This window comes from Crocodylus porosus, unplaced genomic scaffold, assembly GCF_001723895.1.
Source record: "Crocodylus porosus isolate Cpor-Errol unplaced genomic scaffold, CroPor_comp1, whole genome shotgun sequence".
In the NCBI taxonomy this organism is placed as follows: domain Eukaryota; kingdom Metazoa; phylum Chordata; order Crocodylia; family Crocodylidae; genus Crocodylus; species Crocodylus porosus.
In genome coordinates, this window is record NW_017728914.1 from 33,702,213 (window position 1) to 33,726,643 (window position 24,431).

Here is a 24,431-nt window from a genome sequence, read left to right on the forward strand (position 1 = left end):
CATAACAGTAAGTGAAAGATGCAGGGTATGATAATGATCTGATTAGCTAGTGGCAACATAACAGAGCTCAGCTCACCCTGTGTGCAGTGGCAAGGAAGCAAGGCTTAGCCTCCAGCTCGCCCACAGCTGAACATATTATGCTACCATGGAAACTAAAGAAAAATGACATGCACGCAATCCATGAACATGGCGGAGGTGTGCTAGGGGCTGCTATGCTTCCCAGCGTGGGCGCCCATCCTCTGTGGGTCTTGAGAAGGATAGTGGATGGGACCTGGGGCTCTCATGAAGGGAGGTGGGGGCCCCATGGCATGGAACATGTGAGGCCCAAAACCTGCAGACACAGAAGGAAAAAGTGTCAGATACAGGAGTTCCTGACTAAGTCTCCTATGCCACTGCCACCTGTCATTCACCCACTTACGGGGAAGCACAATCTACTGATCCCTAGGCTTAGATGCTCCTCTCTGCTCCCTCCCAATGGCCCCAGTACACCTATCCCCCTACCCTCCTCTGTGCCAGCCCAGTGGGCAGAGATCTCAAGCCCCAGATGCAGCATTGTTCAAAAAAGGTTGCAGATGCCACTTCTACAAGCTCCTGCTCCCTTTCCCTCAGCATTATGTTCTGAATATCCAAACATCCTCAGTTTCACTACCAAGAACAGCACAGGCAACCAGTGCAGCTTGACAAACCCATCACTTCCCTAAATTTCACAGGAATAAGGCTCTGCTACTTGAATGTACAACCACTCAAACACTGGCTTTCATGATCTGTTCACAAGTCGCACTTCAAAATTAGGCTCGGCTAAGCAAGATGGGTCTCTGTGGAATCCACAAGAACCCCTCCGGATACTGCAGGATTTTGGACAGACATTCTTCCTCTGTAGGCAGTCTGGCTTCAAAAAAACATCGGTTCAGCAGCCTGTGTTTTTTCATCAGCCCACATGGCATGCAGCAAATACCAGAGCGAGGAAGATAAATGAATTACCTGGAGGTGGTGGCGGAGCTATGCCGGGAGGCGGCGGCAGGGCAATGTTAACCACGGCAGGAGGGCCGCTGGGAGGTAGGTTGAAATAGTTTGCAGATGCTTCTTCTTCGGCCGCTGGAGGAGGGGGAAGAGCTGTGGGGGACAAACATGCCTTGGTTACTGCCAAGACTCTTATATCAGGGGAAAGAAACTAAGTCTCTCACAGCGCACTGCAATGAGCTCTTGCAGCAGGGCTTCTGCTTCTAGTGTGCATCCAACATCAGCTGCAGCCCCTGAACACTTCCTGCCATCCCTTCCACAGGAAAGCCACTAGAGTCTGATCCTGAACAGGCACCAACCTGCTTTCTCTAACAGCAGACATCAAATACGAAGGATTCACTAGCCCAAAGGCCTGGCTGTCTGACTTGAATCCTCATCTCCTACCCACTGTACCTCCTTGTTCGTTCTGCAAATAGGCCTGTGCTATGATCTTCTTTGTAACCAACACCCCCCGCCCCTCATTGACCACAAATGTAAGATTCATTAGCCAGGTTGTATGTAACTGCAGGTTCACCAAGTACCTGGGGGGGTCAAACATACTGTTTCTATTCCCAACTTCCATTGACATACGGAGTATAACCCTGGTCTGCTTTATGGCAACAAGGCAGCAGCTGTGCTGTGCTTGAGGGCAATACCTAGAAATGAAAGGAAAGCTTTCCTTTACCTCCTGGGAGTCCTGGCACTGGCTCCAGCTTTATGCCAGAATCTGTAGTACCTTCTTTTTCCTTCTCTTTTCCTCTTGCCGCTTGGGACCTGAAATCCAAGCCCAATGCATTAGAAGCAGAGAGGCTGTCAGGTGCTCATGGCTTCCCAAACATAATTAATTTTATTATTACACCGATTTTAGAAGCACTTCCTCAGAGGCCAAGAATTGAGAATGCAGTATTAACAGCAACGAAAAAGGAGTTGATGAGGTGGTTGGAAACAGCATACCCCAAGAAACCACTTCAAGTTACCCTCCCACATGCCACTCACCACTCAGGTGAAGTAAATACCCAGGAGGCTTTTACATACTTGCTTCCTGTTTTAGTTCATCAAGACCACTCCTGAGTTGAATCAGTACTACTTGAAGCTGAAGCCTTAAGCTAAGAGCAGACTTTCCAACACCACAATCCAGCCCTACCTTTGAAAAAAGAAATAAATGCTTTAGCCCCTCTCACTCACCTCCCCCACTTGACATTGAGTCTGCGACCATTGACAATGAGCTTGTTAAAGGACTTCTCAGCAGCCACTTCTGCAGCTTGCCGCGTGGCAAACTGGATGAACGCGCACTGCTGCCTCTGGACCACTGTTATCGTCCTGATCTCTCCGAACTGGTAGAAGTGATTTCTGCAAGAGAGGATCACAAAATGGGACTCTTCTCCTCAAGTCCATGCAGTGCTCATTGCTTTACAGTGCTAAATGCTCACTCTCTTTCCCTTCTCCACTGGCAATTCAAATCCAGCTTTAGAACCAAAGGCAGACAAATGACTGTCAGTGACTACTTACGCTTCTCTCGTGTACCATTACGGCAAGGTCATGCCAGGCTCTGACATGAACTTCCTCAGAGCTTATGCAGATGGTGGCTATGTAATTGCATAATGAGATTCTCAGAGCTTTGACAGGGATGACTCAGCATCCTTGCAGGGAGTTGTCAACATGTCAAATGTTGCTGAGATTTGTTATTCTTGCCCTCAGGAAGATTGCGCTCTACTAGCCAGCTTCTGGTCAGGAAAAACTGAACAAAACCTTTCAGCTCTTTGGGAAAAGAAAAGAGATTCCTTGATAGAAGACCCCTTTCACTATCATTCAGGCACAGCAACACAGATGAAAGGTTTGCCACTGTCACAAACACCCCACAGGGCTAGACTTCAGACAGTCAGAGAAGCTAACGCAAGCTTGAAGATGAGAGATGCTCCTCCATACCTGAGATCAGTCTCAGTGATAGTGTCTCCGAGACCTCCCACATACAGCGTAGTAATGCTTTTGTCATCAGGCGGGTCCAGACGAGGCATGGTTGAAGCCCGTTTCAGAAGCTTGTCAGCTACGGGGTCATTAATACCATAGTAACGGTCCTTGATGTTCTGATCAGCCAAAGGATCATCTGGGTCTGTAGGTTTCTCATGTCTATAAAAGCATTATAAAACTGCACAGTTAGAGCTGCATCAGCCTACCAGGACTGTTACTGTCACTTCTCTTCAGCAGTTTGGCAACTAACCCAGTTAACGCTGTTCAGGCAAGTGTATCAAAAGGGAGCACATGCTTACTAACTTATTACAGCAACCTCCAGCCCACGGAGCCATTTGATTTAGCCCACGGACGTGGAATTCTGGCAGCAGTCACTCTCCCTGTGCCTCTGTACGGAACAGTGCTGGCTGTTCCTGGGTCCTAGCACACCCATCCACCTCTGACCTGAACCAGGTCAATCTGACCTGCAGCCTTAAAAGGCTTCCAACTGCTATATTCTAGCATGTGCAAGCTACACTTCTGAAGGAATGGCAGCTCCAGGAGTCAGATTTCAAACAGAGTATAGATCACCGATTATGGGACAATCAATGATGTGCAGACTGATCATTCAACCAGAGAGAGTATACAGTGCAAGAGAAAACTGCACTTATAGCATCTGATCTTTCAGCTGACTGTTCAACATAAGCAGCCAAGACTTAGATACTTGCTGGAATAAAACAATTAATTTATTAGGACATAGGTCTAGTCACTAGTGCAACATTTGCCTGAATGTTTATTGAGGTATTTCACTACCTCCCCTACTATTTTGAAGAACCCCAAGGGGCTGCCCTCAAGTATGGCGAGTCCATTAGCTGTAATGACAACTGTACCTGTAAGGACACTCTTCCCCTCGCTTACATTCTCCTTTCACCCAGAAGGAACAGATGTGAGGGCGGTTGCGTTTGTAGTATGGGGTGGTCCGAGCCAGCTTAAGCAACATATCACTCGTTGAAGTAGCTTTTCCTAGAGCGCCAACTGGCCTTGTGCCATCAGAGTTTGAGATCTAGGGGCAAAGACAGGGAATGAAAAATGCTTGACAGGTTATCGATGCACATAATCAGAAAAAACAAGAAAGCTTCCAAGATTATCCAATTTGTTCCACTTGCAGCTTATGTGAAGTAGTTCAGCACAAGTCATGGTAACAAATGCATTTCCTTACCTCTCTCTCCATGTTCTGGGTGTAGTACTCTTTATTAACATCAGATTTAGGCATGTCATCTTTCAATGAGAGTCCTGCATCCCGGACCTGGATAGGCAAACCTACAATGGACAAACAGAATTAGTATTGATCTAAAAGAGAAAGAGCTGAAGCAGCTCATCCTAAGGTAATTGTATTCAAAGAAAGGGGCCAGGAAGAAGCACTTTGCCTGTAACAATTTGTTTTATATTGCATCAATTCAAATCCCCTAGGAATCATTAAATATTGATTTGATTGAATAATAAGTATTACTTCATAGGGCCAAGAAAGCAACTAAATAGACTGAAAGTATATCTAGCGTCAGTATAGCTTTTAAGTGCTTTTGTAAAGTCTGCTATAACACTTCTAGATACAGGATCTAGGTAATCCCAAGTATCCTTTATTTTCTATTAATCACACCTAAAAGGAGTGTTCCAGTCTGGCAACAGAAAGCTAGCATGGCTCATATTGGAAATCCATAGCAAAATGGTTTATATGAGAAATGGGTGGAATATTTGTCAGAAATTATTTAATTTTTGCTAAGCTGGGATGTTTTATGCAAAACAGGCATACAGGTTAGAATCAAGTGTGCATTCTGAGTCCTTTTTTGAGTGAGCTGATTAATTTAGTTGAGCTACTTCATTCACACAAATTGCCCCGAACAGCCATTAGAGATAAATACAGATGTAGGGATGTATTATATTAAGCAAAGACAGGAGACAAGGAGAGTTAACCTTGATTTGGACATCCCGTTTTAGGTGAAATGGCTGTTGGAACATACCATATTCCAGGTCGAGCAGACAGGTTTGACAGACATTCTTCAGCTTGCTGCAGGTCTGGCATACTTCTGTCTTCTTAAAGCGCATGCGAACGCCGGGGCACCAGCGAAACACTGTGAAGGGCCTCGCACAGATCTGAGACAGAAAAAATGGCAATCTGCATCACTAACACTGGCATTCTAATTCTTCCAGGAAACTCCAACCCTAACAGGTGCCTCATTCCTGCCAATTATTTGCCTAAGTTCAACACAAGAATTCCAGCTAAAAAACCTAGCTCAAAAAGACCTTTCTTGAATTCACTAAATTGGTAGGAGACATTTTGGTGGCATTTGCTTGCAATGATTTGAAAGTTCAAGGCAGCCTTGTTGGAGCATAAGGCAAGGAAGTGTTCAATTGTGCTCCAGAAGTCACTAAAATCTGGTCACAGGAATTCAGGCCCACCCAAAACAGGATGGCCCTACTGTGGAGCAACGTGTACAGTATGTGCCAGGGGGATGTACTTGCTTTCACCATCTGCAGGAACTGTAGTGGGAGAGCCGAATCTCAGTGCACTAGTTATTCTTGACTGAGATTATGGCTGGCTGGAGGAAACAATGTATTTCAACTCCCTCACTAGGTTGATACCAGACCTTATGTTTTATGTTTCCAAGGGACAGCACTAAGAGTCCTGCTTTTCTTCTTTTATGGAAGCTGTTTCTTACATATAGAATCACACAACATTAGGGTTGGAAGAGACCTCAGAAGGTCATGTCTAGTCCAACCCCCTGCTCAAAGCAGGACCAGCCCCAACTACATCATCCAAGCCAAGGCTTTGTCTACCTGGGTCTTAAAAACCTCCAAGGATGGAGACCCCCCAATCTCTCTAGGTAACCTGTTCCAGTGTTTTACTACCCTCCTAGTGAGAAAATTCTTCCTAATATCCAAACTAAACTTCCCTCGCTGCAATTTGACACCGCTGCTCCTTGTTCTCTCATCTGCCACCAGCGAGTACAGTCTAGCTCCATATCTCTGGGTCCATATCTACCACGGACAACTGGAAGGCAGGGACACTGCTGTGATTTACAGGAAATCTGCACTTCATCTAGCACGTTCCCAAGGGTAAAGTGAACAGGAAGTAAATTTGCAAGAAAGAAATGCTAAACTGGGTGACATACATGCAACAAAAACCCAGTACAGTGCAACCATGCTGTGCTGTTGCCTCTTTTGATGATAAAGTAACCAATAATCAACATATGTTGAAGCCATTTTGAGGGCTCTTTTCTTTTTTTACTCTCTCCTTTCTACAAAACTTGCATTTTTACCCTTCCTTCAAATGCCAAAGAGCCAAACCCTGCATCCTTTAAACATCAGCCTAGGGTTTCTGTGGGGTTCTAAGGAGCGTGTTTGAAAAAAACATCACAATCAACAAGACAATGAAAAACACAGATAACTAAGCAATAGGTGCGGCCAACAGAATTATAGTTTCTGACAATGTCTTTTTCATATCTTTCTAAGTTCCACATAAGAGAAAGACGTTTTACAAAGTCAGCATTTATTAATACGAATATTTTTTCTTCACAATCTATTTTATATTTGCAGTGAAAGCCATTTTTGTTTGAGAGCGATTATTTTCTTGCAGATCTTGAAACCTAAACATCACAGTGTCTTGCTATCCCAACAGAGGACAGCCTAAATTGTGAAAAAAGGAGACAGACCTAAGCCAATCCTAAGAACTAGTCACCCATAACGTTACTTGCGTGAGAAGATCTACTGATGTCGATGAACAAATCGCATGAGTAGATTTACTTTGCACAATTGGACTATTAATGCATTCATATAGTTAAGCACATACTTCAGCAATTTGACAATTTCCATTCAAGACTGGAATCTCTCTCAGAAACTAACCTGCGAGTACAGAAGTCAACTCCTAAAATAAAAATAAACCCAAAAAACTTACCTTACATTCCTTCCCATATTTCTCTTTGGTCTGGAACAAAATAAAACAACAATAAGTAAAAAAAGTGACATAACAATTTAATGCCAAGATCCACTGATTATAGAGTTGGAAGGGACCCAATGGATCATCATCTCTGAAAAGTTATCTTGTAAGGCATCCCTCCTCCATGCCTTACAAGATAACCGACTGCTTTAATATATTCCACCCAAACATGCGTATGCCTGATTGCCCCAGATAAGGCACGTTTTCCTTCTGCTCAGGGTGCACTGGAGACATTTAGCTCGTTATTTTCACTGTATCAGCATGTCACCACAAGAAAAATGACAACAAACCCCTTTCATTTTTTAAAGCAGTATTCAACAAAATGCTTAAAATTTTTTCAAAGAAACCTCTCAAGTTTGTCTCAGGGCTTTTAACGCTTGTGGTTAGCAATTGCAGATGTATAAAATAAGAAAATAAACCCATTCTCCGTGTTTGGAAAAAGACCACAATCGCATTAACAATTAGCACATTCGAATCCTGTGAAGACCCAACACATGTACCCTCCTCATTAGCGACAAAGGTGTGCTGATTTCATCTCAAATATCAGATTCAGCTAAAAACTGTCATTGTTTCATAGCTGTTAGGGGCTGCAAGGGATGTTTCGGGGTGGGTCTGATGGGGACGCCTCCCCTGCCTTGTCCCTTTCCTGAGGAGCTAAGACGTTTGCAGGCATCTTTCTACCTTGTTTGCTTGAGCAGATATTGACATCCTCTGGACCTGTGTTTCACATTAACGCACACATTAAAAGCCCTGGACCTAGACCACGTGGCAGAGGCAATCTCTTTTATTAGCCCAAGAGGGCTTTTGTATTTTTGTTGCAAAAATGTAGTTGGTCCTAATCAAAGACGTTACACCTCTACCACGAGTCCCGCTGCCTCTCCTCCAAGACGGCTACAACCCGGGGACCTGTCACGTACCATTCGGATGTAGGGGTTTTCTCCGAGGCATGTCTGACACAGAATGGGGAAGTCCTGCATCAAAGGAGGCAAAAAAACCAAAATAAAAAAAATCAGGTCGAGACTAAACATCAGAGCTCATGTCTGAGCTGCTCCTCCTGTCCCCACCAAGGTCCCACAAGCCACCCGACACTTCCACGAAGGGGTAAATGACCCCAGTGCCCAACGCAGCCACAGCCCACCCCAAACCCTGCCAGGCCTTGCTGCTTCCCTCCAGGAGCAGGCCTCAGGCCAACAGCAGGTCCCTGGCTGCCCCTGCCCCCCCCAGCCAAGGCCCAGGGGTGGGGGAGGAGGGGTCGAGCTCCAGGCAGCGGGCCCGAGCACCACCCTCACCGCGTCCTCCCAGTTCTGCCGGTTGTAGGTGTTGGAGCCCAGCGACGTCGCCATCTTGGAGCCGGCGCAGGCAGCCAACCGGAAGTCAGGTCCCGGACGGGCAGGAAGTGCCACCCGCGCCGCTCTTGCCGCCGCCCGACCATAGAGAGGGGCCGTCCTCAGGCTCCCTTCGCTCCCGGAAGGGATCGGCGCTGCTTTGCGCCTCCCGGAAGTGGCCGGGTCTGCCCCGCCGGAAGTGGGAGAGACCACTCTGTCCCGCCCGCAGGCGGCTTACCACGTGGGGAGCGGCCGGCTCCAGGAATTTGCTTTATGCTAGTATATTAATTCATTATTAATAATAAAATGTTGATATTAATAAAATTATTAATATTTATCCATTAAATGTGTTATCTATTAAATTAATAAATTCGTTAATTATATTACGATTATGAATTTAATACAGGAATTAGATTTGGGGTTATTAATAACTTTATTAATATCAATATCAAACTAAATATTGTATCTATTAATGAAGTGAATAAATTAGTGTTTATGTTAGTTAATTATAACTAAAGTATGAATTCAATGCATTAAATATTTTATCTGTTAAAAGAAATATTTTAGCTATTTAATAAATTGATGTTAATTATGTAAATTAATTCTGTTATAATTAAGATATGAATTTAATGTTTGAAATCAATTTTGGCTGCCACTCAATTTGCATCTCATGGTAGAGAGGATATCTTTTATTAGACCAGGTAGATTTTTGCAAATAAAAATGTCTTTGTAATAATTTGGGCACAAGCTCCATTCAGGCATAAGAGAAAAGACTGTAAAAGTTTTCCAATTGACAGTAGTTTTAGGGGTGACCTGAGGTTGAGACCCAAGATTATAGAAATGAAAGGCTTCACACATATTTGGTATAACACTGACAGTTACTGAGGAGATGAGGATTTCTTGGGGTAATGCCTCTTTTTTTGGATCAACTCTACAGCCGAGAGAGGGCCTAATAAAAGAAAGCACCCAAAGAAAGCCGCACCGCTTGCACTGCTGGACCGTTGTGGCTGCTTGCTGCTGTAACGTTTCTGTGGGATTAGTTGCATCACCTGACAAATGTTTCTCATCCAAAAGTGGCAGGGTGCAGCATCATTCAGTGGACAGCACGAGCCGTGTCAAAGCAAAAGCAGATCCAAACTTTTTTGCCAATGTTTAGCTATAAAAAAAGTCAAGCGATCCGAGCTGAATGTAGCCCATGTCATCAAGAAATGGAGCAACAAATGTGAGTTTCCGCAGCATCATACGAGGAGGAAGGATGGTTATGTTGCTCTTTAATACCGTTACTGAATAAAGGTAACAAAAAAACTAGAGCCAACATTGTCTGCTTTATTTATTTCAAATTCACTACATGAAGTTAAGCAATAAGGCAACACAGTAATCTGTCCTTAGTGGAGTCAACATCAATAAAGGCAGAGTGCTTCCACTGCTCCCTGTGGGAACAAACGAGATGTTTCTGCACAAAATGCACGGAAAACAGCTAAAGCTATTCCTATTTGCTGTAAGCTGATCAAAGTAAAGAAAGATTCACTGGATTAATTAAACTGTTCAAAGCCCACCTGCCCTTCTATATTTTCAAACTAGCAAGTTAGAACCAAGTTACATCTCTCACATTAAAAGTAGTTTTAATTAAGAGTTGCAGAACCCCTCATGTGCTGTAATCCCCAACAGCAGCATTCCAAGTTCTGTAGTTAAAAGCAGTCGCTTTTCCTGACTGCAGCTTGAGAAATCTCACTCAGTCAAAAATATAGTTTGGGTAAGATTGATTTGTTTTTCAGTTTGTGTTGTTAGTTTGCTAGTTATTTTGGTTGCTAAAAGAACCCACGACCAAAGCTTTGAAGCATTTTGTTATCTAGTAAGGTAAGACAGCTGCAGACACTAACACTATACACTGAAGAATAAATACTGGGCTACGCTTCATAATCTCATGCTGTACATCTGTGTATTAACTATGCAAACTTGTAAACATGAAGTTTCTGCTCCGAGACCCACCAGACAGACTAGCAAATAAGGCGCTCCCTTCCCAGAGGCTGTAAAACAGTATTCAGCTCAATCACACGCCCTGTGGACTCATGAAGGTTGCAGTTCCTGTCTGACTTCTGAAAAGAACTTTTGAGCTGCACCCCAAGATGCCCTAAAATATTACATTATGATTTCACAAAGATATAAATACACATTCCCCCCATACAGATGTGATACATCTTATACTAAACAGTAGAGTCATAACAATATTGCCCTCACACAGCATGTAACTAAATAAGTGGCCTTCAGACCCTTCACAATATCACCAGGTTTCACAGCAGAGTGCCAAGAACAAAGTATTTTGTACACCTGCATTTGCTTCTCGAAGAGATATTTAGCAGGTCACCACTTGCAAGTGAAAAAGCAACTGAAGTCTCTGTAGGAAGTGGAGTCCCAAGTTGCCTACACTGTAATACTAGCTACTGGTACGGTGGCATGTTACAGCCAGGGTCAAGGACACAATGCCATTTGTAACTGTTTTCAACTCAAATTCATGGCCAGATGATACTTTATGGCAGCAGATGCATTATCCTGAAATGTTTTCACTTCTGAAGTGCTTGACTCAACTTTTCTCCTAATGTGTTCTGCTCAAGCTCACACTTTTCCTCTGCCACTGTGCCCACTCCTAACTCGCCTCAGGGAGGTCGTACGTACTTTGAAACTAAACTTAACCATCAGAACTTCTTATTCTTTGGTTGACTCCCTCATTGAAAAACCCTCGAGTGTGAAGACAGCCACTCAGTCCCTCAGTCATGCCTTTGCTTCAATAACAACTGTAGCAGCAGCAGCAGCAGCAGCATCAGCAGCTTCATTCCAATGACCCTGTCTGGTCCTGAAGTATCAAGCTATACCACACATTTTCCAATAGAAAAGGCTTCAAATGGCACTAAGTATAACTAAGCTCACAAGAGCTCCAGAGGACTATTCTTTAAGCTAAGAGGCAAACACTTCTTTAAATATCAAAGATCCCACGCTTTGTCCTCCTGTAAACTACATGGGGCATGTCATTTTTTTTTCATATAGTTATACCCAAGTGCCCAGGGCTAAGGGAAATTTATTAAGCCAACGAGATCTACCAGGAAAACAAACTAGTATCATGCTGATGCCACAGGGAGTTGCTGTTAGAGAAGAGCCCTGGAATGTTTGCTAATGGAGTGCACGCTCTGATACAGAAAGGAGGATTAGTGTTGTTGTGCATTTAGGACTAGTTTGGGCCTGGCATGGAGAATAGGAAAGCCAGAGCAGGTTTTTTTCCCTGTTGGTAAAGCTAACATGACTTTGGCCAAGTAGAGTGCAGATCTAGAGGCTTTCTCTGTGCTCAGCTTTGTGCTGCAAGTCAAACAAGCGTGTGTTGGTTTAGCAATACCACGGATTTGCAAAGTGGGCATCAAGGCGAGGGGAAGAGAGAAGAATGCATTTGCTGAAAGTGGCTTCCTTCCCCCTCAGCTATGCAGCCTCCTCCTCTCTTGGCTTGAATTTGTAGTGCATGTACATGTGGCAAAGGAGGCTTCAGAGCATTCCCCAAGGTATGTTCTCTCACTGTGACCATGTCCAGTGGCCAGCTTTTGAGACTCAACTGTCAGGCGCCTCTTATGGGAGCATGGGGCCAAGGCTGAGCTCTACGTGGTGGGTGAGCCAGATGACCTCTGAGTTCTGATCACCCTCTTCGCTGGGCCGGATGGGAGCAGCAAGGTTTTTGAACTCGTGCTTCATCTTAAAGCTCACAGTTACTTCGCCCTCCTCCTTCTGTGGAGTGACCTTGATGAAAACTCCCACCTTGTTGGCTTTTCTGAAGGCAATTATGCTGCAAGGTAAGGGACAGTGTCATCATCCACTCTTAGTGGCACCACATCAACTTTTGGGTTATTTTTATCACTGCATAATTATACCATTACTACAGGCTGTAAACTTTGCAGGAAAAGTTAGCACAATTCTGTTGATTACCCGTGGTAACAGAAACCCCCTCCAACAGCTGTCCTGGCACTAAGCAACCCAGAGAGAAATAACAGTTTCTAGAAGGGTCCCCAGTATAAACAAGAAACCAAAGCTCTGCACCACAGCTTAGTGGAAGCCAACGTGACAGGAAAGCATGAAGTACCAAGTATGTTTGGGACCTGACCTCTGAGCAGGAAAAACTGAACACTCACTCAGGGTCATCCTGGAAATCTTGAGGTTCTGCTAGCTCATCATACTCTGCTGCAGCATCTTTCCCAGCTAGAATGAGCTCCTTGGGAGGAACTGCTACCTGCAAAAGAGCATGCCAAAAGGGTGGGTTTCAGTACTGCCTCCTGCTCATGGATCATGGGCCACTGTAGGCTAGACTTCACAAAAGAGCATCTGTTCAATGGATACCACAGTGGGAGAAGAGTCCTGTGGTGTTCTTCCATTCCTTACATTTCCTCCTCACTCAGGCAGAGGATCGCTATTATGCTTCTCCCCTGGATTAGGAAGTCACCTCGAGCTACACAGCTGTTCGAGGTGTTTTACAAAGTTCTCAGATTTTATGATTGTAACATTAATGGATTAGGTTTAAGATCCAGAAGAAATCTGAAATGGATGCTATAGGGGCTGATGTAAATGAGTCCCTCTGTTGTAGGAAGAGTTGGGCATTGTCCAGCCCAGCATACATGAAAGAACAACATTTTGGACAAGGGACGAGTTATCAGCTTGTGAGGCAAGAGGACACAATACCTTCGCAGTGCTGTTGATGTCATCGGGGTCTCCCTCCTCACACTCCATGAGCGTGACATGGATAATGTTTTCCACTGGATTGGTCAGAGTCAGAAGAACTTGACTCTCCTGGTTAAATATACATGGAAGCATACACAATTAGGAACCTGTTACTCTGAGGAAAGTTTTTTTTGCTTTTTGTTTTTTACCCTTAACCCTCAGCTTTAATAGAGTTCAACTCAGACCAGGGAACATCCTCAAGACTGTCATTAGCTTGATCAAGATCTATCAGAATGCTCCAATGACTGCTACTGTCCATCCGCCTCATGGTAGAGGAAATGCTGCTACTGGAAATTTAATTCACCTCAAGGGTTAGTTACTGTAGGATTGATGAAGTGTGTGTTAGGAACCTATTCCAGTTCCTAACAACTACACTGCTTATTTCTGACTGATCTGCTTGTGGAGTTCAGTGTGATGTAGTCATCCACTTGCTCACAGTGGAAAGACTGCCATCTCCAACTCCCCTCACACCAAGAAAAGGCACACTAACTCTCGGCACAAGAGATAGCAAGATCTTCTCCGAACTACGGCCACTACTGTTAGAGCTACTCCAGGTATGGTAAGAAAGCTAATGCCATCACAAGCCTCATTCCTTATTCTACCCATAAAATATTGAAAGACATCTCGGATCCACATTCTGCCTCTCCTTCCCTCCCAAAGTTGCATTGGAAAAGAGAAGGACTGACCTTCATGTAGCGCAGGTTGGGTATAGACATGATCCTCACCTCAGGGATGTAGTTGCTACGAATGAAAACAAAGCCAATGACAAACTCCACCTCACCTGCTAATCACCACTACTCTGCTCTTTACAACTGCAATTAGGGTAAAAAATACCACCTACCTTACTCAGACTCTGCGCTTCAGTTACAGATAACAAGGCACTGGAGCTACCTCAACCTAATGATAATGGCTGCAAATTTATTTTCAGACTGTTCACATCTTTCATAAGCAATGGTTTTTTTGTTAAGCTCAAATGGAGAGTGGAATATTAAAAGGATGAATATTGCTCTAACAAATTTTAAAAGGGAACGTTTCACTACACACAATGACCCACTGCTATACAGCACATTGCTGAAAGGGCTCCTTGAGATGTTGCATAGCACTGACTTCATAATACCTACCCTCCAGGTAACTTAAAACACAGGTACATAGTAATTATCCCTGGAAGTAACACATTGTACTTGAAACCCGTTTGCATTACGACAGTAGTACTTGCTTCTATAGTGCCAATTTATATATATCAGGTCACCACATATCTGGACGTGCATATGAAAACCCTATTGGTTTGGCGTAGCTGGTGCCTGTAAACCTACTTCATTTTTGCATTCAATAGCCTACTAGCTAGAAGGTTTTTCCTGTTCATTAGTCTACTAGCTAGAAAGTTCTTCAGAAAAGTCTTACATGTGCTTCTACGTGTGAGCAGCCAAGGTTAGTAACTAAGTTACTTTGTATGCTATTATTTCTAATTTTTAGAGAACAAGAGAGTCAGAAAACATGAAAAGGCAGTGTTTTAATTAAGTTTCACATGCTGAGAGATTGCCATCCTCATTTGATCATTCCCAGCATACTTACACAGCAACCAGCTGTATTTTGAATTTGATGGAGGTCGGGTTGAACTCTGGTTTGCTCAAATTATGTTCACATTTCTAACCAAAGAGGAAAAGATGTATTAAATCACCAGAACAAGCATAGTGTACAGCCACCCACAGAGTCAGAGCTGCAAACATTCTAGGCTGGGCATTCAGTATTCTAACTTCATCAGCCTAAAGCCACAGCATAGACACGATTTTGAAGTGAATCTAGACACTAGATGCACAAAATTTCAAGTCCTGGTGCTACCACCACAAACCTGAAAGCCGAACTGAAGGTCGTAATTTTTTTTAAGGGATTTATGCACATACATAAGGGATTTCGGTGGGATTCTGGTTCTCAAGTGTCCTTATAAATCTGGTTCTTTACATACCCTCTCCCCTTCAAAATTACTGTTAGACATTCAGCTTTACGAAGCTGCTCTTGTGCAGTTGACTACCCACCCGACAGCGCAGTGAGCGTTTGATGAGGAGATGCTTGTGGCGTGGATAGAGCTGGGAAGCGCAGATCGGCTGGAAATCAGGCTGCAGCAGACGCTGGTGCAGTGTCGTCACTGTGCACCGGCGGGGAACAAAAACCAAAACTGCAGTCACTGCTGCAATGTTCAGAGAACCCCTCCAATAACTGTCCCCTCCCCACAAAACTCAGGGTTTCCCAGGTGCGCAAGGCTATAAAAAATGCACAATACGAGCACAGCCCAAACCTTGTTTGCAATGTGACCTCAACAACAAGCAAAAAAATAAACCCCAAAAAAGCAAGATGGCTGTCATATGTCTAAGGCTGTTCTGAAATCAATTCAGTTTAAACAAGGGGAAGTACTTGATCACTGCTATGGAAATGAATTCACTTTCTCAGAGCTAAAATAAGTTCCATAGGTCCACTGTTATCCCAGCTGTGGAACACTGAACAAGGCAGGAGACGTGACCTTTTATCTAAGGAGCGTGACTGAAACCCATTCCCCAGATAAGTAAAACAGTATATTCCCCAAACATCAGCTTTCATAGACTAACATGGGTGGGTGCTGTAGATCTGAAAGGACAGAAGATCATCATTCAACACAATGTGGTCCAGCAGCATACTCAATCCATGCATTGTCTGGGCCTTTATAGTTTATGCTGTTTTCTCCCACATTTTCTGAACCAGTTTACAGTGTACCTTGAGTAGCAAACAACCACCTAAATGCACCGAGGATATAAACAGGTTGTTTGAAACGAGGTCACAAATAGCTCTCACTCACTAGCTTGATTAACAAATCCTTTCATAAGAGCTAGCTATTTCTCCTGCTTCTTATTATTTCTGAAACAAGGATATCAGCTTTCTTCCCACACCAAATATTGTCACTTCAGGTGCTACGCAAATTAAGCCAATGGCAACACCCAGTCAGGAAGGACTGAAACACCTGTGAGTTGGGAAATTGTGGTTCAGTTTTTGTCTACTTGACTGGAAGTTTAACCTCTCTCTGTTAAAGCTTGTTTTTCAAACAAGGAATTGGGTAAGCAGAGCACATGAAACAAGCCAGAGTCCCATGCCATTACCCTCTGTTAGATTTATAGGTCTTGTGTAGTAATCCTCAGGTAGGGGTTCCACTTCTTCTACGGCATCAGCTGGCTCAATCTTTATCTCCTTCTGGTCCTCTCCTTCCTTGAGGCTGAAACAAGCGTGACAAATTAGAGTCATTTATTACAGTACATATGCAGTAATCTGACTAAGAAAAACTCAAGTGTTAAGCATCTGATTATACCCACAAAATAAAAAAAATGCTGAAAGTCCAACTCACCATACTCCATTTTACAGAGTAACCATCTTACATTAAACTCAGTGCAGAGATCTCTCTAATATGGAGCTGCAGGAGTGTAGGTTAAATAATAAACAGCAGCATGGAGATCCTTACTCCGTTCCTGGCAATGAATGAGCTGCAGCTCTCCATCTCTCCAGAGATGATACCCTCTCTGTGATATTGGGTGACAATTTTCCATCTTTCTGAATGTGCCCTTCCATTTTCCCAGCTACCACTTCATACTCCCCTACTAAAAATGGGCCACAGTTTGAAAACTCACGAGAGTCCAGCAAGAGCACTGATGGGCGCTCCAGACCTCTGACGCTGGAGTCTGGTTCCAAGGCCATATTTGTCCTGCAAGGAGAAAAATGGTATCAGCAAATCCAGCTCTACTCTGTCAAGACCAAGGCCTATAGCAAGCTTGTCCTGCTGAGCATGACGAGCACAGGGAGCAAAGCAAAGGAAAGCAAACTGAAAAAGGGTCCCTGCTCAATTGCTGGCAGATGGTCTTGATCACCTTATTAGTAAAAAATAAAACAGAGGGGCAGAACAGATTGTTCAAGACCTGGAAAGCTATGATTCTTTATGTAAATACCAAGCTAAAGAGAGGGCTACCAATTAACACACAAAATGGTCAGCTGGTATATGCAACCTGTATTGTTGTCTGGACCTTTATATTTTATAGTATTGTATTTTACTTTATATTCTATGCTACAGTGAGCTCAGTCTGGCATCACTCTTCACAAGTAGCTTACTAAATGATAGGCCAACTACCCAAGGACATGGGACAACAGCTGCACATCCCAAACTAATATGTTTTGTGTTGCTGTTCAAAGCAGATGGAGACAGTGGAACACAGCTCGAGACCCTAGCTGATATGGGACTTGGCTGCCAAAGTCTACTCATCTTTCTTGACACCACCTCAGCTGAAGAACAGCCATGGTGATCGCTGACTTGACATATCTGAACAGGAAGCAGGGGGCTAAAAAGGTGATGGCCAGAGTTTTCTGACTGAAGAACTAGTTTTTGGAGCTTCAAAATGAAGTGGCAAGTATCAGATCCTATTAGACATTACTGTATTTGACTTGGAGCTAAAATATGAGGTTCTCCCACCTAACCGGCTGGGCTTAGTCAGGAGATAAATACTGCTGACATCCCTCTTGGACAGCAGAATTGGCCTATGCGGGAACTGCCTTGCTCTAGTTTTCCAGCCAATGTCATGTGCCCAATGATCACAGCAACGAGCTAGTTATTAAAATACCAACTGGTTAAGGAGTTTCAAAACAGTGTCACTATCAGAGGGGTTAGACTGTAGGTATATCCAGGTCCAAGCCCCTGCGCAAGGAAGGGGGCAGGCTACTGGCATGTGAGTGGTTTCAAGGTATTAACAAGGGCTTTAACACTAGCAGAAACTGTGAAAAGACTTACCACTACATGTATAGTATGTTGCTGTGGAGCCCCCAAAATAGCAGCAGGTGGCAACGGAGACAAAAAAAAAATGCAGCCATAAGACAAGAGCAAGTGCACAGAGCAGGCTGGTTATGCATATTTAACCAAAAAGTAGCGAGCGTGTGCAGAGTTATCCTGCTAAATGAAGCAAGCTTCTCAGTGGCCAGGACAACAAATGCTCCTTTCAGGTTGTGATAAAGCCGTAAGCTCAACTTCAGAGAAGACTTTCAGCAGGTAGCCATGTTGTGCAAACCCTGATCTAGAAGGACAGTTAGCAAGCACTCCCGACTGACAGCAGGGAATCATTGATTGAAGCTTTGGTAACCTGCCAATTCTTCCTCAGGTACTTTGTCTGCCTAACTTGCCATGCCACCACCTTTAGAGTTTAAAGGCATGGAGATTCTTTCTATCCCTGAACACTGGCATGTTACAAAGGTGCATGGTGAATACAATGTCCGCACACCAGAAGTGGCTGCATTTCAATGCTTGGCAGGACAATTCCCTTGTCAGGAAATCTTATAAACTAGAGATTATTAAATGCTGGGGCCGGGAACTGATAATACCACAGACCACCAAATCTTCCAAACCAGGGCGTGCTGAAAGAGCTGCTGCAGTGGCCCCATCCTTTCTGTACTGAGGGCACCACTGTCCCGGCTCACCGAAAAGGCCAGCGGCATATAGTTTCGGCGTCGCACCAGCTTCTTGCGGTCACGCTCAATCTTCTCTTTCTGAGCCAGCTGCTGGTAATACTCGACCAGTTTGTTAATCTGAAGGGAAGGAAAAGATGAGGAACGGATACTCTCTTTCAAAAAAATAAAAAGCTACAGACAGGCCCACAGCATTCCTCTGCCAGTGGAGTCTGCCTTCCTGAAAAATGTTTCCTTTCACTACTATTACTGGCCCTTTCTTTGACAGAAGCACAATGGAGAAGCACAGAGGTCTCTCACTCTAACCACGCAATAGAAAACAAGAAAACAGGCTGATACCCGAGGCATCTCTCTTCACAGACCAATCCCGTCACAAAAAACCCCCACAACCCCCAACTTCCCTCTCCCAGCCCCTGAAGGCTTTGAGACATTTTGTTCAGGCCACTGGGTGGGGCACACACTGCTCTCCACATTGCCCAGCCATTAAAGAGCAATTTAGAGTAGAGTTACAACTGACACCCTCTTTCAAGGACCAACCAGGTTTAATGCAGAGCCCTGTGGAGATGCACTTCATTATTAACATCTATTTTCTGGAGGGTAAGGAGAGCCTGTGACCTAGAAAAGGGAATGACCAGAAAGCGATCTTTGTTCACATAAAGGAAGTGTTTGTCTAACAGCCCACCCATTAATTAAAATGCAGTCTGCCGAAGCTGATACAGCCTTTCATTCTTCCAAGGCAGATTCAATTCTTTTGAGTTGTTTTTGCGAGCAGGACTTGTAGAAGCAGCCCACAAAAGCACAATTAAATTTGCACTGTCATTTGAGATTCATGGCTTTTTCCATAAAGGCAATAGCTTGCCCTCCATGTTTCCCTTGGCACACATGTTCTCAGCGGTGGCAGATGACAGAACACGGAGCAATGGTCTCAAGTTGCAGCAAGCAAAGTTTAAATTGGAAAAGCTCTCTCACTAGGAGGGTAGTAAAGCACTGGAATGGGTTACCCAGAGAAGTGGTGGCGTCTCCATCCTTGGAGGTTTTTTAGGCCTGGCTCAACAGTCTTGGCTGGGAAGATGCAACTGGGGATGGTCCTGCTTTGAGCAGGGGTTGGACTAGATGTGACCTCCTGAGGTCCCTTCCAACCCTCATTTTTTATGATTTTATGACATGTGGAACTTGTCAGCTGAGGTGGTATAGTGGCTGTCTGTATGACAACCCTTCAAGGCAAGAGAGGTTCTATATAACATGTCACATCTGTTCCAGGATTGGACACAGGATCTGCCGAATACAGCCAAGGCACTGATCTTATCACTACATGCGACTGGAGCTGGTTTCCCAAGACTTACTAAGACACAGAAATGCATTGATCTAAGCAAGCCAAACCCTTCAAGAGTAACCCCCTCCCAGTTAAATGCAAGTGTTTTCACTTCCCCCCATACTTGCCCTCTGAGTATGTGGATTTTCTGGCTCCTGCCAACCACCGCTGGCTGCAAGATAAAAAAAAATAGCAAAGTCCTCAGAAGTTTGATTTTATATTTCACATAAATCAACCAACAAAAATGGCTCAGAAAACTAGTCCTGAAAGTCAAGTGAGTGCTTTCTTTGCCAAAGATTAAAATAAAAAACTGTAGGACTGCTACCAAGGATATTAAAGATAGTATGATGTACTAAGTTAAAATACTGGAAAGATCCTAGAGCTTCATGTCTACCCTAGGTGCATGTAACACTACTCACACCAAGCCTTCTGGAGAAATAATTAATCAGTGTTTACACTGTTTGAAAATACAATGGTTTATCTGTAATAATCATTCACCTATAATCATAATTCCTCTACAGGAATAAACCCAGCTGCTGGTCTTTGTGTTTTTAGAGGAAACATATTTCAGAAACTAAATCCTTTGGCATTCCTGGCGTTCTTAAAGATGAAGGAACACAAAACAACTGACATCTCCAGTCAGTGCCCAATAAAGACATCTAGATGGAAACAAGTACTCTTCATAAAGCCTTACATAGAAGTTAAAAATAGACCTACGTTTGGCTGTCACAGCCTGCTTACACAAGTGTACTGAAGAATCATGAAATGATCTTGCTTCATTCAAACCCAACTATACTGTATTACTCTAAGCATACAATATTAAAGCACTTGCAGACAGTTGCTTAATTATGTAAAGCAAAGCACAAAGAAACTTAAGTAATAAAAAATTCACAAAGCTCAATGCAGACCTCTTAAGTGGCATAATCATTTCTTACCAGAAAAATGGGGTTTCTGACTCATGATCTGTTGGTCAACTTTTACTAATGTAGCTGGGAGGAATTTCTATTACCCAATATCTCCTGACAAATATTAATATTATCCTCCAGCCTCCTTTACTCAGTGTTCTGCCTTTCATCCCAAGACACTTACCAACAGATTTATCTGCCATGCCCACATCTCTGGAAGTCCAGCGGCAAAACCCACAGGCCAAGTAATAGGCTTTCTTCATTGTAGTCTTGGCTGGGTCATCTGGAAGCGGAGCAGGAATGCTTGTTGCCCGGGTGGAGAGAGTGTGCATGCAGCATGGGCAGTCAAAACAGTTGGCGCATCTGTCAAAGCAAAGGGAAACCCTGAAGTCACGAGTCTGGGTCCTGGCTCTTGGTTCTTAGAAACTCAGACATTATAGCAACAGGGTGACACAAGAACAGGATTGTTCCTTCAGTCATTTCTTTCTCCAGCATTAAGAATCCAAGTAACAGGTTGTAAAAGACAGACTTTAAAGGAGAAGCTGCAATACAGAAAAAGGTCACCTTACCTATTCTTCTTCAGCTTGGCTTCAGCGGATGGCATGTTTTCCAGGCAACTGGGACAATAGTGAGAGTCCACCTGGCAAACAGAAGTCATGTCATCCCTTATAAAGTGCTAATTTATCCAGATGGTGTGTCATCAGCAGCTGGAATTCTTTGCTGCATGACTGAACAATGCTTTGTGCAAGAAAACAACAGAGAAGCAGTGAAGATGGAAGCCAGCTTCTGATGTTTAAACTTTTACCCTGGCTTAACAGGTAATTTCTTAGTACCTCAGGTCAAAATAAAGGTTTTGTTAGAAATGGTAAAGGCTCAGTGCCTTGCAAACAAAACACAGCTCATTGGGTCCCACCCATCTGCAGACTACCTGGAGCTGAAAATGACAGCCATTTCTGAGCATGACTAATTAAGACTCCGAAACTATCAGACCATGTCCCCCTCCCCCCCACCAAATCCAATCATTATTACAAGCCTAGAGCTATTTTGTCTCTGTAGCTGCACTGGTCAGTAGTATTGTAGCTGCACTGGTCAGTAGTAACGAACGCACTCTGAAAAGTGTTCCACACCTTGGTAATTCATTTACATTATAGTTCTTTTATGTCCTTTGAAGATGGAACTTAGCATATTAATTTATCCAGGAAAAAACGGTGCTTTTTGGAACTAACCAGTACACATTTTGTCCTGTGCTTTCCTGTCCAAGTGCACGATATGCCATGTCATCCTATAGTAAATCCAGAATGAGAAATGCAGCCAATTTACAAATTCCTTTCCCATTACGAACACATGCTAAAAGAGCCGAACTGATGTTTTGCTATCATCTCCCCACTTCAAGCACCTTGCAAATCCTTAACTACTTCCCAAATACCTTAAAATGTTATTCTACTCATATTCCTTAAGACTCTTTCCTAAGATTATTAGCACACATCAACACATACGCATAAATGTTTGTAAAATGTTATGCATATACACACCCATCTCATGCCTATCTGGAAACCTCAGGATTTAGATTCTATGATGCACAAACCGAGCAGTTTTCTTATCACTCTGTTTATCCGAACAGTGTAGCTCCACGAAAAATACATTCTTGGAGCGATATTATAACAATCTCAGGCATGATGCATCATTTCTATTATTTGGATGAGATTTTAAATACAATTTGGTATTTTGGTTTGCACAAGAAGTGCTTAGTACACGTTTTCAAGTATCAAGAGCAGTCTCCGACCACAGGGTAACCCACCCGCACATCTCAACCAATATTTAGCTGGGTCTTAGGAGGACGGAGGCTGAATCTGGATCCTGGAGGATACCCTTCATCGCAGAAGAACAATCAACTCATTTCAAATGCAAGGAATGGCTAGCCTAAATGAACTTCACATATTCATAGAGAAGCAGGCCAGGAAGGGAGCTCCAGAGGGATCAAGTCCAGGGTGCGTGGGGGGGGGGGAACAAACTTTTTGGCAGGCAGGCCACAAATTAGCCATGCATGCTCCTTAAGTGCCAATCGAATTCCCGACCCCTGCGTGATCCCCTGCTGCTTTGTTTCCTGCCCTGTGATCTCCTGCTCTGCTTTCTGCTCCCTGCCTTATTTGCCACTAGGCTGCCTGTCCCTTCCCCTCCTGCTACGTGCCACATTGGCCACCCCTGATCTAGTCCATCCCATGTCCAAAGGCAGGAACAACTCTATCCAGACCATCCCACACCCATGTTTGTCTAACCTATTCCTAGAACTGCATAAACTGCCCTACCAGGCAATCACACAACATGGTGCCTGCCCCACAGCACAGAGAACAGGGACAGTCAAGGGCCCAGGCACTTCTCAGCCCTGACTCTGCTTTTCTCCTCGCCCTTTCATGGCCTCTGAGGAAGTGAGATTCAGTTCACAGAAGCTTGTGTTACTATACACACACACATATACACACTCGTGTGTGTGGGCATGCATACATATGCACCCTTGCCCCCACCCCAGGGCGCTGTGATGCCTGCTCTGAGGCTGCAGGCCCAGGGCTGGGGGGGCGGGGCAGCCCTGCTCCTTGGCATAAGGTGCCATAACACTACAGCTCAGACAGCCCCCCCACACCTTCAGCCCGCCCCCAACATGCCATGGGCCAATCAAAAGAGACTGCTGACATATGGACAATAACTCAAACCAATCATGGAGCAAACCAAACCGCCCCCGCCCCCTTCACCATTTGGAGCCAATAGCAGAAGTCTCAGTCCTGCCCCTCAGGTGACAGCTACCCAATGGCGAGGAGGAAGGTGGGTGAGGGGCAGGCGGCGCAACCAACAGGCGGGTGCAGTGGAGGCAAGCCCGCCTCCTTCCCTGGCCAATGGCAGAGCAGCATTAGGTCCGCCCCTCAGTCAACCGCTACCCAATGGGGAGGGAGGAAGGCGGTGAGGGGCAGGCGGCGGAGCCAACGGGCAGGCGCGGCCGGTGGTTACCTCGTGGGAGACGCACTCCAGGGAGCGGAGCTCGCTGCAGTAGCGGCAGAAGTAGAGCTGCGAGAGCGGCGCGCGGAGCTCTTTGTCGCCGCGCACCAGGTACAGCACCCGCTCCGACTGCAGCAGCGACGCCATCTTCGAGTGCCGGGCTCCCTCGCCCGACCCCGCCACTTCCACTTCCTCCTCGTCTGCCTCACGTGACCCGGAAAAGCGAGACCCCGCCTGCCTCACGTGATCTCGCCCCTTCTGACCGAGGGCGGAAGTCACGTGGCGTCACGGCGCCAAGGGGGGAAAATGTTCCTAGCGCATGCGTAGTAGCTCCACCGGCCTCCCAGCGCCTTTGGGTAGTAGCCGAGGCGCCTAGAGCGCATGCGCAGAGCCCTTCGGCCCCGTCGCGCTACTGGGTGGCGGCTGAGGCGGCCTGTTAGACGACGCACTTATTGCTCAGTAAATCCTGCAATAAATGTAGAGCAGACACACGTGCAGAAGGACTAGGAATGACTCTCCCACTCTAAAACCCATCTCTGCTGGAAAGTTAGTGCTGGGAAATGTGTCACCACTCCGGAGCTGGTTTTTGGCCAGGGCAGGGGTCACAATACCGCCTGTTCCTCAGCAGCGTGTGACACCCTCCCACCGTGCCCTCTTGCATCTCATTTCCATCTCATGGCTTGAGGTTTCTTCTTCACAGACACTCTGGCCTTTTGCCCAAGCCATCCTGGGCTGTTCCCACTGCAAAA

At 44.8% G+C, this 24,431-nt stretch overlaps 2 protein-coding genes across 3 annotated transcripts; both read right to left on the reverse strand.

The window, feature by feature from the left end:
- Positions 1–6: 6 nt before the first annotated feature.
- Positions 7–8,337, reverse strand: RBM22 (RNA binding motif protein 22). The gene is made up of 11 exons (XM_019535236.1): positions 8,230–8,337; positions 7,858–7,911; positions 6,899–6,928; positions 4,965–5,097; positions 4,166–4,266; positions 3,837–4,009; positions 2,926–3,126; positions 2,185–2,349; positions 1,685–1,773; positions 982–1,113; positions 7–331 (listed from the first exon to the last, which is right to left on the reverse strand). Exons 1-11 carry the CDS (start codon positions 8,281–8,283, stop codon positions 201–203), a joined length of 1,263 nt encoding a protein of 420 aa, XP_019390781.1. The 5' UTR covers positions 8,284–8,337; the 3' UTR covers positions 7–200.
- Positions 8,338–9,571: 1,234 nt separating this feature from the next.
- Positions 9,572–23,895, reverse strand: DCTN4 (dynactin subunit 4). Of its 2 annotated transcripts, XM_019535237.1 has the most exons (14): positions 23,695–23,895; positions 21,264–21,334; positions 20,879–21,057; positions 19,918–19,961; positions 18,490–18,597; positions 17,810–17,830; positions 16,662–16,735; positions 16,140–16,252; positions 15,048–15,157; positions 14,587–14,660; positions 13,701–13,755; positions 12,976–13,083; positions 12,432–12,529; positions 9,572–12,088 (listed from the first exon to the last, which is right to left on the reverse strand). In XM_019535237.1, the coding sequence occupies exons 1-14, from the start codon at positions 23,827–23,829 to the stop codon at positions 11,875–11,877; spliced, it is 1,404 nt and encodes a 467-aa protein (XP_019390782.1). In that variant the 5' UTR covers positions 23,830–23,895; the 3' UTR covers positions 9,572–11,874. The 2 variants fall into 2 exon arrangements, with proteins under 2 accessions (XP_019390782.1, XP_019390783.1); XM_019535238.1 differs by lacking the exon at positions 17,810–17,830 and having other exon boundaries at positions 23,695–23,894.
- Between the last annotated feature and the right edge of the window lie 536 nt (positions 23,896–24,431).